General features: G+C 33.9%; 1 protein-coding gene across 5 annotated transcripts in view; it reads left to right on the forward strand.

Moving 5' to 3' along the window:
- Nucleotides 1-14,951, forward strand: part of PIGN (phosphatidylinositol glycan anchor biosynthesis class N) — a 153,747-nt gene that overhangs the window by 102,712 nt on the left and 36,084 nt on the right. For 3 of the 5 annotated variants that reach the window (XM_015439673.4, XM_015439677.4, XM_065533675.2), the window contains 6 exons: nucleotides 1,078-1,161; nucleotides 1,816-1,918; nucleotides 7,159-7,261; nucleotides 8,865-8,951; nucleotides 12,464-12,519; nucleotides 13,115-13,190. In XM_015439673.4, coding sequence (XP_015295159.3) covers nucleotides 1,078-1,161; nucleotides 1,816-1,918; nucleotides 7,159-7,261; nucleotides 8,865-8,951; nucleotides 12,464-12,519; nucleotides 13,115-13,190 — 509 coding nt within the window. The remainder of the gene's footprint in view (nucleotides 1-1,077; nucleotides 1,162-1,815; nucleotides 1,919-7,158; nucleotides 7,262-8,864; nucleotides 8,952-12,463; nucleotides 12,520-13,114; nucleotides 13,191-14,951) is intronic. The other 2 variants (XM_005586528.5, XM_074022683.1) reach the window with 1 other exon arrangement.

A 14,951-nucleotide genomic window follows, 5' to 3' on the forward strand; every position in this document is an offset into this window, starting at 1 on the left:
GCTGTTGTTCTCCAAACATGAAAGTTTCTCTGGGCATGTATTTTAAACAAGATCTTTCCTTCTTGGTATTGGTAGAGCTAGCTTCTAGAGGATACCTACAAAATGATGTAAGACATGAAATAAAGTTAACTCATAGGTAAGTCATCAGTATCTCCAAAGATCTCTTTTAGGCACAGATACACCATGGTCTAGCTTTAATGAGCATTTTTGCTTAATATGCTATGATCTCCAAATGGACGGTATGTTTTGAAATTGGTTCTACTTATGTCATTTAGAATAGAGACTCTTATTTCCCCTTTAGTACCTTATCAAGCATTTAGACAAACGTAGAACAAGGACAGAAAATGTGTACAGTTTTACGGAAGAGGTCTCATTTGAACTGACTTTTATTATTTACTTTTTATTTATTTTTTATTTTTTAACAACCATCATTTGTCCAACAGATTAACTGACTTTTAAAATCAGAGATATTGAAATGTTATTTCTTCCAGTTAAAATATGTATCAGTTGATTATGATCGGAACTACACATCTGGAAAAAAGTCAGAAGCTACTCATGTAAGGGTATTAAAAATATAACTTCATAGTCTTAAATCTTGCAGTGACTTGACTTTAGATGAAATTGACATTACATGTAAATTAATTTAGAAGATGTTGACTAATAATAATAACCACAGTTAACAGTAACTAAGCACTATGTGCTAGGCACTATGCTCAGCGAACATTGTATAGGTGAAATTGTATTTAATCTTCACAACTTTTTAATGTCATCTCTATTTGATAGGTGGGTAAATTTCTGCTTAGATCAGTTAATGAACTTGCCCTATAGTTTGAGCAATTAGTAAGTGATTCAGCCGGGATTTCATCCCAACTTGTCTATCTTCAAACTCTAGAGCACTAGGGGGATTAGGAAGTTACGCACATTTCCTTCCCAGAATAGGGATGGAGGAGTTTACATTTTGCCACCCCACCCACTTCATCTGCCCTTCCTCCGCTTGGGTAGTTCCTTTTATTATCCCGGGGGAGAGTTAATACAACTCTCATGCATGGTGAACTCATTCCTGTTCTCTTTTCCAAGGGGCATACTGCAACTGTCAGTGCATACTTTACAGCGGGAAAACTTGGAGAAGGAAGGGGTTAGGAAAAAATCAGTTTCTGAGGAGTAAGTTGTCTTTGAACTAAGATATAAATGCCTAATTAAGCAAAGGGTGCTAAATCTTGAGTAACACTTTTATTTCATTAGAAAATAATTCATTTTTGAGTTAATATTATTACAGTGATCTGGGCTGAATATAAATGAGAAAATCTGAGCATAGTTAAAACAATGAAATGTAATATTAATAAAAAATGTGAGGCTTGACTATAATTAGGGGATATGTAGCTTCATGTTCAAGGTCACAAAGCAATAAATGCCATAAATGATACTAGATTATTCAGGGCTTCTACAGTAACTTTTTTTGTTTTTGTTTTTGAGATGGAGTTTCACTCTTGTCACCTAGGCTGGAGTGCAATGGTGCAATCTCGGCTCACTGCAACCTCCGCCTCCCGAGTTCAAGCAATTCTCCTACCTCAGCCTCCTAAGTAGCTGGGATTACAGGCACCTGCCACCACACCCGGCTAATTTTTGTATTTTTGGTAAAGATGGGAGTTTTACCATGTTGGCAAGGCTGGTCTCGAACTCCTGACATCAGGTGATCCACCTGCCTCAGCCTCCCAAAGTGCTGAGATTACAGGTGTGAGCCACCATGCCTGGCTCTACACTAACATTTTTTTGTGTCTCTTGTACTGACAAATGACCTGTTTTGTTTCATTGCAGCCTCTTCCTTGTTTGTGCCACTACTGAGTTCTCCAGCTGTCTTTCAGCGATTGTTCAGCATACTTCTTTCATTGATGTCAACCTACCTACTTCTAAGCACAGGGTATAAACTTTTTAACAATTTAATTTTATAGCAGCACGTTTTAAATGATATATTGGTATTTTCTCTGTTAGTGTTTAACTTCTGGAAATGAAAAATGTTTTCTAAATCTTGAGGGATACATTATAAATATTTACTTCTCAGTGAGAACTATATCTGACTTGATCTGTAATCTTCTGTTTTCTTTTTTTTAATCCATTTCATAGTATTGCTTGCTGTCTTTGTGTTTCTCTTTTCTGAAGTTGCTAAAATATCACTTAACTATAATGTTAGAAAATTCTGATTGATTATGGAAGAATTTTAAGTCTCATTGACTTTTATTTTTTATTGCATTCCTTGTATCCATCTTAAATTATGCTTTGATTTGGCCATTCTTCTTTGAATATAGTACTTTTTAAATCTTACACATCTCACAATTCAAATATTCATTTGATTCAGAGAACCTTCAGAATATTTTCCCAAAACTTTTAAAGATTTTTGTTTAAGATTGAAATTTGCTTACCAAAACAAAACAAAAGAAAACAAAAAATCAGCAGCTTGACTTGGGGTGAATCCCAAAGCATTTTCTAGAACTCAGTGAAGACAGGGATGTACTCTGTCCGTTATCTTTGAAGAATTCTTTTCTTGTTTTTGAATTTTGTCCTTACTTAAATCTTTATGAGGATAAGAAATGTGCACATTATAACAAACAATGACTAGAACAAATAGTGAATAAACACCACTCATAAACAGTTTGAATTTTAGCCCGAATACAGAATCTTGATCGAAGTTAGACTAAACCTAGGGATTCACCATTATGCTATGAGATTATTCACAGTTCAAATGATTTTGTAAAGCCATTTGGGGTCTAAGGCTCAGGTTCTCCCTTTTGGAAACTTAGTTGTCATAATTCAAAATTAGAGGTGTTCTCAAAGTCTTCCCACAGTAGACCCTAACACCCTAAGTGACCTAGACCTCAGGAGTTCTTGTAGTCTCATATAAGAGATGATCCAGTGGGGCCCTAAACCTTTTTTTCACCAAAGCTGTCTATCTCCTTTTGTTTCCCTTCCCCCTGCCTAATCAGATGTGGGCCACAGCTCTGAAGATGTGATACAAATGTCGTGGAACTTTTTACCAGCTACCTAACAAGATTTTAAGAGAGGCTTTCTTTGAGATTTAGACCTTTGAAATAGAACTTTAAAATAAAACTGGAAATTTATGAGCATCTGTTATTCAAGAGTGATGAACATGAGAGCTTAAAATCTTTTACAGTTTCCCCCTTTATTAGTGAAATTTCAGGATAAATAATTTTGTTAAATTAGAATCTATGAGAGTAAAAATGAATTTGGCTATGCACAAGTTTTTGATCTATATAAGAAAGCAGAAGTTAAAATAACTTCTATTCTAACCTACCGTTTCAGGGAGACTCATGAATTTTATTAAGAGATTACACCCAGAGGTTGATTTAAGGAAATAAATGTTGGAAAGTGTCCAGAAATATGTACTAACTTCTGTACAGTCTCTTAATCAATAGGCCTTTCTCTTTTTTGAACTTTCAAATTCTAAAACAATAAACAGATTTAAAGGGATGTGTAGTTGATTAAAAAATGTAAACAAGTATAAAAATAGATCTGATTTGCTGGATTAGAAAAGGAGATCAAGAAACAAAGATAACTGAAGTTTAATTTTGAGTAAAAAAACTATTTCATAAGGTAGCATGATTAATCATGTAACTTACATAGTATTTTAAATCATCAATTTAATAGTCATAGGAGATGCCAAAACAAATTATCATAATAAGCATAATCAGAATCATAACTTAAGAAAATCTAAAAAGGGAAAATCTATACCTAAAATCAGAATAAGGCACTATATGACCTTATTAATGAATTCATTAAGAGATATATTATTCAACATCAGAAAGTGTATCTAGCTTTGCCAAAAAAAATTGAAAAGAGTATCTTGAAATAGCACAATTCAGTCATTTCAATCAGTACATTTTCTCAGTGTCAAATCAGTTTTGCAAAACATAGTCCACCTGTTATGATTCAGCCTTACCCATTTTGGATGACCTGGAGGGTTCTCTGTGTAAATTATTGAATATTCAGAATTACAGAATATTTAAAAGAAATATAGTTATATTATAATATAGAAATACAACAATAGTAATCTTACATTCTTACAATGCATTCTTGATTTAATGAATAAAGAAGATTCATTTTTAATCAGCACTTAATTATTTTATGCAAATGGAGCTATTGTAATACTTGAAAATAGCTTGTTCTCTTGGTTAGTGCTGGTTAAACATTTCCCTTTGAAATTTTCTTTGCATTATTCCTTTGCTTAGCAAACTATAATACAAAGCTGAATGCCTTGTCAGCCCTATTCAATTTGCACAGAGACCAAACCAGCAGATCCTAATTTAGTAAGTTTTCATTATGTTCTCCCTGAGCCTGTGATGACATTTCATTGATATTTCAGTTTATTAATGCAGATATACAGACTTTATACAAAATATTGATTGTCTTAAGAGATAAAGTCCCATAGGAAGATTATCTTTATCTGGTTTATTCATCTACATTTTACAAAAGAAAATGATCATAATGTATAGTTTTTTAAAAGGAAATAAATAAATTCTACTATTTGTAGAACTATGACATTTATGTTTTTAAATATTAGGAAACAATAACTTCATATATAACTGCAAATCTTTAAAAAAATTATGGTCCCCTTTTGTTCAGAGTATGTACCTTGATTCAATTAATCAACAGTTGTTTTTTCTTTCATATATCCAGTGTCCAGAGCGCTCTGCAGACACACAGAGAGAACCGTTAGTGTAATACTGGTGTACAATAGAGTTATAAGCTGCTATAAAATAAGAGCTGTATTTTACAGTGTTAGGCAATTACAAAATCAAACAATGAAGTTACTGTGAGTTAATGAAGTTGTGTGTTGTATGAAACAAAGACTGACTAGAGAAAGAGCTTGAATAGGAAAGCTGAGTTAGTGCCATCAAGGACATTGAACTGAACTTTAAAGAAAGGCCAGGGATACAAGCATTCTAAATATTTGTTTTTCAATTTTTAAAAAATCACTGGACATATAGAGTCATCACATTATGGAAAGTAGGGATAAGGGATAAAATCATGTATTAACTCTACTCTTATTAATGTTCTGGTATATTTCTTTCTGGTGTTACCCCCCCCCCCCCATATTTGTCTTTTTAACATAAAATTAATTGCAGTACATGTTCTATTTTGGATCTCTTTTTCTAATTCACATTATTTCAGAAGCATTTTCTAGGTGGCTTATAGGCTTCCTAGCCACCATTTTAATAGATATTTAATATTTCATGATATGGATTTTATTTCAACTTTTTATTATTACACATAATATTTTGAGTTATGTTTTTATGCATAAGCTTTTTCATAGTCTGGATTATTTCCTTTGTTCACTTCTCATATAGTGTATGTGGGCCATTGGGTATGAACTTTCTTTTTTTAACTTGTGATTGTCTTAAGAACAGTGCCAATGTATAATATCTACAACAAACTATATATGAGGAGTACTATTTCATCTTATCTGTAACAAATATGTAACAGTATTTGGTATTTCCATTTTTAAATAAGAATATCAAACGTTATATTAAGAGGTCAGATATGGCACTGCTTTGTACAGTTTTCTGTACTTGTTTTACTCATGCTATTTTCTCATGTGTGTAGTATCTGTTCATATCCCTGGGCCTTCTAAGTCTTATATATCAAGTGATTTGTGTATGTTTTCTGAAACCTGAATCTTTTCTTCTGCCCAGTTTTCAGTGTTATAATTTTATAATTTGTAATAGTGTTTAAAGTGTTTGGAATTTTTTTACTTTCTCATCTTTAGGAAATAATGCCATATGCTGTAGAGTTTGGTAGTTGAAAGACTCAAAAAGGAAATAAGTCTTTGTTTTGTTTTGTAACTTCTGATTAGATAAATAACTCACTCAGCAAATATTTGTGAGCTGGGCCAGCAGTGGTGATGAGACAGACACAGACTTGGTTTTCAAAGATTTTATAAAGTAATAATAGATGCATACAGGTAAACATGTGATTAAGATGGTGTAAGTACTATAATAGAGCATTTAGGGATTATGAAGGTGGAACATTTACCCCAGACAAAGCGGAAACTGTTTAGAAAAGGCTTCTATCACTGTGTTGTCTCATGAGCACTTCTCCTTTGTTTTTGTGTCCATTTTACACTCCAGCCTGTAGGTGTACCACGCATTTAATCATTCCCCTGTGGACATGTAGGTTGTTTTCTGTTTCCCCCTTCTGTAACCAGTGTTACAACAGATATCTTTATCATGGAAATTGTAGCACATGTCTGATTATTTTCTCAGGGTAAACTTTTAGAAATGGCCTTATTGCATTATAGTATATGAATATTTTTGAGATTCTAATACATAGTATCAGATGGTCTTCCAGAAAGTGTATATTCCCATAGAGAGCATATGAGAGTTCCTTTTTCATTGCCCTCTTATCAACACTGTTTTGTTTTTGAGACAGAATCTTCTCAAAGAAGATTCTCCTGCCTCAGTCTCCTGAGTAGCTGGGATTACAGGCGCACACAACCACATCCGGCTAATTTTTTGTATTTTTAGTAGAGACAGGGTTTCACTATGCTGGCCAGACTGGTCTCGAACTCCTGACCTCGTGATCTGCCTGCCCTGGCCTGCCAAAGTGCTGGGATTACAGGCATGAGCCACCATGCCCGGCTAACACTGTTGTTTTAATATTGGCAAATATGATATATCACCATTGTTTTAATTTCCATATGTTATCAATAAGGTCAAACAATTTTCATGTTTGTGTTCTTGTTTCACCCATTTTTTTGAAAATTTAGAGTGTTCTTCTTCTTCTTCTATGTATGTTAATAATTTTACCTCAAGAATTATCTTTTTACCTTTGTCTTCATGCTTCTTTCTCTTTTATGTGTATCTGTCATTTGCTTTATGAATGACTTTTATATATTTCTATTATTTTAAACACATAATTATCTCAAGATTTCATGTCACTCAAAAAAGATGATATTGGGGTTAAAATTTAAATATTAGTTTCCTACTTTCTTCTTCTGGAAAGCCTAGAAAATTTAAGTTTTGTAATACTGTGACTTAGAAGTATTATCAAATTATTTTAATTTTGAGAAAGACCTCAGTGTAAATTTGCATTTTTACTTATTTTACTGTTTTTTCCTTTTCATTTCTACCTTTCCCCACCTGTTAGGTATGAAGCTGTCTTTCCACTAGTATTGTCTTGTTTGATGTTTGTCTGGATAAACATAGAACAAGAAACTCTACAACAATCTGGTGTTTGCTGTAAACAAAAGGTAACTGGTCAAAGTCATTGTTGTTTTTATTTGAGACTATTAGTCTCTATCCTAAAAGGAAGTTGCAATGTTATTTCAAAAATTCTTTCTCCTTAAAATTTTAGTGTTAAAAAGTTTTGGTTGTTTGGCATTAATTAAGTTAATAATTGGTAAGGAAGATTTTTTACTTATCACAGAAAAGCACAATTTTGTTGTTGTGTAGGTTGGGCTTTTCTTAGTGATTACTTGAGAATCATTGATTTTAAAAAATGTCAATATAAGTGAAAGAATAGAGAAAAGAATGCTTTTTACTTTTTTTTCATATTTCACATCCAATTTTTCCTTCTGTCAATTTATCTTAGAAGAATTGTTATGTTGTCACAAGTCAATTTATGAATTTGATTATAAGGTGACATTTAAGTTTCTATTATTGTTTTTCTCTTTCTGGTCATCCTAATACAGATTGCTTATTCTGCTGCCTTAATGACTGTGGCCTCAGTCCAAATCTTAGACTGTTTATGCAACACATAATACTTTGAGTTGGCTAAAGTCCAACCAATTTTTAAGGATACCTTTATCATGGTGGGCTATAGAATTAAATTGATGTTTCTTGTCTATATTTAGAGCTGATGGTAATTCTGAGAAATTGGTGATAGATTATTTACAATTTTACTAAGGTCACATAAAATGAATATTACAGAAAATACCTTCATAGTTGATCCATCCTTATCTGGCTCCAATTGAGTTTGTAAATTGTTATTGATAATTCAGAATGATTAATTTCAATAAAGAAGAAACTTTATTGAGGCATATTTAATAATTACTGGTTTTAAACTTTTAGTCCTTGAATATTAAAATAATACATGAAAAGCAGTTTTGAGCAGATTCATGTAAATACTCAGAGATTAGCCTTAATATTAAATATTTCATCAGGCTGAGGATTATTGTTTTACTTTTTAAATTCTATGTTTTTAACTGAAAGCAAATGTATCTCTTTCTAGAAAAGAGTATTAAAACATCCCAAGAACTTACTAGAAAATTACATGGGAAGTAGGAGTGGGGAAAGTCTACCTTTAAATTCACCCATTAGTGTTCTATTTGTGGAAGGTGTTTAAGCAAGAGTGCACTCACCTTGTTAGATTGAGTGGCTTTCTGTTCTACCAAAGACAGGAATATGTTGCTTTTTTACAGAAAGAAAATTTCTCTGCAAATAGAATTAATAGAGGGACAAATAAACAAACGTTTAATTTTACCATGCCTTTTAATATGATACCATATCTAGGTTTAAGATGATGAGGACACTCGGAGAAATTAGTCTTTGAAAAGGGAAGAATTTTTATAGTAATTTTAAAATGAAGCATTTATATAAGATAAGAAAAAGCTCAGCTCTCACTTTTGTTACACATATAGCAACACTACAACTGTATTCTATATATTATTTTACCTTTTGACAGATTTTATTAAGGTGTAATTAAACCCTAGGGAAAGATTTATTGTTTTTTATTTTTTTGTCAACACAGGGCGTGTTTCTAGCCATTGTAACTTAGCCATTGTGAGTTTGCCTTCAAATATAGAAATAAGTCAACTGTTATTGTGCATTAATATTTTTCTTATTATCTCACAGCTTACCAGTATCCAGTTCTCTTATAATACTGATATAACTCAGTTTCGACAGCTGTATCTGGATGACATCCGTAGGGCCTTTTTCCTTGTATCCTTTGTTGAGACTTTGGTTTAAAGAGCTGCGACTCCCACTTAATGGAGTAAGAAGACATGGAAGGTGTTTCTGCCCATCACTTAATAGTGGTATTAAGTAGTTTAACCTCTCTGAACTATAGTTTTCTCATGTAATTCATATAAAAACATTTTTTGAACTATAGAAAAGTATCAAGAATGATACGTATGTATATATGTTCCTGCTATTCAAGATATTAGCCATTAGTATTTTGTCACATATGTTTTTTTAAAAATGTGTTTTTAAGAAATTAAAACATTAGAGCTAAAGCTAAAGTCTTTCAACTCCCAACTTCAATCTAATTTCTCTCATCCTGGAAGAAAGCACAATTATGAGTTCATATCTTTTTATGTGCATTTTATTCTAAACTCATATTACATAACATCTGTCTCACAAAGGTTTTTGGATCACCTCAGAGGCAATGTTGTGAAAGTTGTTAGTAGCAGAAGTTTGAAAGACAGTATGGCAGAGGAAAGTCTTAGTTTGGAAAGGCTCACTGACTAGCTGCAAGAAATCATAGGGATGTATTTCCTTTATTTTATTTTATTCAGCTTTATTGAAGTATAATTGACAAAAATTGTATATATTTAAGGTGTATATTTTGATGTTTTGATATATGTATACATTGTAAAATAATCACCACAATCAAGCTAATCATCGTATCTATTGCCTCACATACTGTTTTTGCTTTCTGTTTTTGCAGTGAGAACACTTAAGATCAACTCTCTTAGCATATTTCAAGTATACAGTACAATATTACTGACTATAGTCACCATGCTGTACATTTCATCTCTAGACCTTATTCATCTTGCACAACTGAAACTTCATACCCTTTCACCAACATTTCCCCTTTCCCCCCTCCTCTCATCCCTCGGCAACCATCATTCTACTCTCTTTTTCTAAGTGTGACTATTTTACTTTTGCTAGCTGTAGGAGTTCCTTGTATGTTTTGGATACTAGCCCCTTATCAGATACATGGCTTGTAAGTATTGGAGGCATTTCCTTTGAGCTGTCCATGGTGCACAGTCTAGACCTCTCAGGTACAGAAAATAAATATTCCATCCTCTCTGTCTCTTGCTTTCACTCTGTTTTGCTTTCTTTCTCTCTTTACAGGTTCTTTCCAATCAGCTAATACTAATAAAGCACTTTACCCATTGATCCTTGCATTTCCCTAAATTATAATTTCATCTTGTCCTTTCTGTTTAATTTTTTGAAAGAAAAATTTATAGTTGCTGCCATTATTTTCTCTCCATGTATATACCGTGTCCACAGACCTCTAACAATGCCTGACACATAGTAGTGCTCTATCAGTATTTGTCAGATGTCTCTGCCGAAGTTGTACTGTCAGTGGTCTGCAGGGGCTTCCTGATCCCTCAAATCTATTCAGTTTACCTGACCACACTTTAACATTCAAGTCTATGTTTTCTCTTTCTTTTCCCTTCACATCCAGGACACAGTACAAGTTTTCTTCTAAGATTTTTATATCATTTCTATTCTTCTCTATAATTGCTTCCTTTGCCTGATCTTCAGCCATATTTTTTTCTCCATGCTCCACCTTCTCTTATTGTGCCTGGTTTATGCCATATTTTCCTGTAACTTTGGTGGACACTTCTTTGCAAACAACTCTAAGATCTGTTTTTCCAAACTTGACCTCTCTCGTGACCTGAAGGACCACATGTCTAACATTCTGCTGGGCATCACCAAATATGTGTCCCAAACTGATTAACAACTGCCACTCCTCTTCAAAGTCACTCTCTCTGGCAGGCCTTATCTCATTTAATGGCATCACCATACTCCCTGTCCCCAAGATGTCCAACTTGTTGTCATATTTAACTGCTCCTTGTCCACTTCTAAAGTCCCTGTGGCTCCCTTCACTCTTGATCTTCATTCCCACTGCATCAGTTCACACTTCCTTATCTCTGATATGGACTACCAAAATTGCTCCCTACTGGAATTTTCTGCCTCCAATTATTTGTCTCCCTTATCTGAATATCACACAGTTACTGGTGTTTCTTGATTCTAACACCAGCCTAAAAGATTTTCTACTCTTCACTGTATCCACAATGAAGTTCAGGCTTTCTTTAAAAACAACAACAACAACAACAACAACAAAAAACGGAGTCTCACCCTGTCGCCAGGCTGGAGTGCAATGGCATGATCTCGGCTCACTGCAACCTCCGCCTCCCAGGTTCAAGTGATTCTCCTGCCTCAGCCTCCTGAGTAGCTGGGACTATAGGCATGCGCCACCATGCCCGGCTAATTTTTGTATTTTTAGTAGAGATGGGGTTTCACCATGTTGGCCAGGATGGTCTCAATCTCTTGACCTCGCGATCCACCTGCCTCGGCCTCCCTAAGTGCTGGGATTACATGACAGGCGTGAGCCACAACTCCCGGCCAAGTTCAGGCTTTTTATTAACATGCCACTAATCTATATTTCTTGCTTCATCTTTCACCATATCCTTCAATAAAGTCTAAGTTCCTATCTATCAAACCTTTTTACTCTTTCTTGGCGGTGTCATTTTTTTCTCACTGTTCTTTACCTTAAAATGTCTCTCCTCTATTTCTGTCATCATATCTTAGTCACCATTGGAGTATTTTGAGACTATTTTGTTTATGTTTATATTCTTAGTGCCTATCTCTATCTCTGACATATACTAGACAATAAACATCGGTTGGTTAGATGATTGGTTGAATCACTGAATCCATGAATACATTTAAGGCTCAACTCACCAACTCAAATGCCTCTTTTTCACTGAAGATTGTCATGATTCATACTTCCTCTTCAGTGTTGCTTCACCATTTTTTGTGGGTATCTATAGTAATAACAGAGCTAACACTTACCAAGCCCTTTCAGTGGGCTAGGCACCATTTTAAGTGCTTTGCTAGCAGTAAGTTCTTGGACACTAAGGTTGATATCAATGTTTATTGCTTTACTAATACAAATGTAAGTTTAAGAAATGTCAAAAAGTTGTTCAGTGTTTTTTCATGTGTCATTCTCTATTGAATTATTTTAAAACATGATATCTTGTTTCTTCCTGAGCCTTTCAAGCAGTCTAGCATGTGTTTAACATGTGGTGGGTTTACAGCAAGCATATATAGACTATAACCGTGTCTTTCAGCTGAAAATGTCTATGTTATACCCTAGATCCACGTTTTCCTTTTGAAAAAAATCACTAGCAGCCAACTACAGATATGGTCCACCTTGCTCATGTTAGGGAAGAGGAAAATAACCTTCCTAAGGTTACTAGGGACTGAGTGAGGATGACCTCTCAGGCCTCATTATTCTCAGTACACTCCCTCTTCAGTCTGGCTGTTTTAAAATGCATTGACAGGGAGATATAATGGAATGTTCACTGAAAACAATTCATGGTCAATATGCAAGTAAAAAAGCAAATTACTCTCAAGGTAAAATTAGCATATCTTTTCTAAATCAAAAGGAAATTTGTGTGAAATCTGAGTTGTTTTGCCATTTCCTTGACTTCCTTTAGGTTTTCTTCTTAGTGACAGCATTTTTTGGAACTGGAAATATAGCTTCTATTAACAGGTAATTTTAAATGAAAGTGGCATATGTATAACCAAAAAATAATGCAACCTGAGACTTCTATACCTTTTGTTCTGTACCTTACCTTTTTTTTTTTTTTTTGAGACAAAGTCTCACTCTGTTGCCCAGACTGGAGTGCAGCGGTGTGATCTCGGCTCACTGCAGCCTCCGCCTCCCAGGTTCAAGCAATTCTCATGCCTCAGCCTCCCGAATAGCTAGGATTATAGGCGCCCACCACCATGCCTGGCTAATTTTTGTATTTTTAGTGGAGATGGGATTTCATCATGTTGGTCAGGCTGGTCTCAAAACTGCTGACCTCAGGTGATCCACCCACCTCGGCCTCCCAAAGTGCTGAGATTACAGGCATGAGCCACGGCACCCAGCCTTTCTTTTCATACTGAATGATATATTTTGGAGATTGGTATGTATTGGCACATTCAGATCTACTGCGTTCATTTTAGTGGCTTCATAATATGATGTTTGCTTATGTTTTAGTAAGTAGATTTCAGAGAATTAGTTTAAACATCTTTTTAGAAGAACATTCTTTTAAACTTACAGAGTGAATTCTAAATCCTTTTTCCTTGTTATAATTCCCTAGCTTTGATCTTGCCTCTGTCTATTGCTTTCTGACTGTGTTCAGTCCTTTCATGATGGGAGCCCTGATGATGTGGAAGGTTAGTTTTCTTATTTTGTTATTTGTATTAAGCTATTGATTAATTAAGATTATCAAGTCATTTCAACAGAGTTAAGTAGCAATGGAAAGAAGATATCCTTTCATAGTTGGCGCTGCTAAATTGGAGGTGAGACCCTCTATCCCTTACTCTAAACCACAGTTAATCTTTTTGCTTTACTCATAAGTGCATTGGACTTCAAAAGAGTAGGGATTCAACTGTTAATTTGAGAGGATCTTATCAGATGTGATTAAAGCCTGTGGGAAGCTATGGATCAAACTGCAGTGCTGCTAAAGAGTATAAGGTTCCCTGAACCCATGTTCTCTACCTATGAGATTGCCAACATAATCTTTTCTCATAATCCATGTACCTAGAATTGATCGAGTCATTCAACAAATGTCATTTTCTGCTATATTCAGTGATGCGCTAGATACTAGCTGGGTGCTGACAATACAAAGATAATGACAATTTTCAGCTTTCCAGGGGTTCAGATTCTTCATTATAATGTAATTCTTGTTCTTCTTCTCTAAGGTAATTATGCTTGTTTTATTCCCTTTACCATAATGCCTGACACATTTTATTTAGTATATATTTGTTTAAATAAACTAAGCTGATACTTGCCTAAAATCCGATTACCTAATGTTCAGATTTATAAATAAAAATGATTAAAGGTGTCATCTTAATAGGATTAATGTCTACTTTTTGTTACTACACTAATACAAATGGAAGTTTAAGAAATGTTAAAAAGATGTTCATTTTCTCATGTCCTGTTTTCTACTGAGTTATTTTAAAACATGTTGCTATTTCCTTAATTTTCATTCACATTTTTAAAATGGTGACTTTTTTTTCCCAATTTATTAAAGACCATGGACCTTTAATTAAAAACAAGGAAGGAAGGAAGGAAGGAAGGAAGGAAGGAAGGAAGGAAGGAAGGAAGGAAGGAAGGAAAGAAGAAAGGAAGGAAGGAAGGAAGGAAGGAAGGAAGGAAGGAAGGAAGGAAGGAAGGAAGGGAGGGAGGAAGAGAAAAACAAAGCTCATATTAAAATGCTGGGTTCTTAGTCTCTAGCACAAAGCAGTAAGCTTTAATGACATAATACACTTGATGACTTTTGTTGACTGATGTGTCTAGAAGTGAGGGCCCTGCTGAATTCTATTTTATCCATATGTCCTTCACTTGAAAAATAACTTTATGCAGTCTTGAACATCATTTATTTTCCATATCTCCCCCTTTTTTGAAACATCAAGTTATATATTTTTTCAAAATTGATAATTGGAAAGCAATACCTCAAGATATTAACAGTATTCGCTCTGGATTATGGATTTTCAACCAGCATAAATTTTGCTATGGCTTTATTTCATATGTTTTATAATTTTTTTTCAAATTTGTTATAATGAGTGTGAATTTTATAATCATAAATAAATGTATTTTTTTAAAAAAACAAAAAGCAATGATTGAGAAGCTGAATCATGTTTATGATGTTATAGTTTTAAATAACCAGATGGGTTTAAGGATCTGTGAATCAAATTATCAGGTTATATAATTTATTTGATTTGGGCATTCTGTGTTTTTCACACCCTCTTGGAATCTTTTGAACCTTGTTGTTAATTATTAGAATACACTAAATGGAACAAAATTTGTAATAGGCTTTTATTTGGAATATGTATTGATGTTTGCTGTCTTTTACATTGTATAGCTTATTAATGTAGGTTTTTAAGTCAGTTTCATCACTGTTCTATGTGCCATTGGTATCATGCTTTTATTTC

The sequence above is a fragment of the Macaca fascicularis genome, chromosome 18, assembly GCF_037993035.2.
Source record: "Macaca fascicularis isolate 582-1 chromosome 18, T2T-MFA8v1.1".
Classification (NCBI taxonomy): domain Eukaryota; kingdom Metazoa; phylum Chordata; class Mammalia; order Primates; family Cercopithecidae; genus Macaca; species Macaca fascicularis.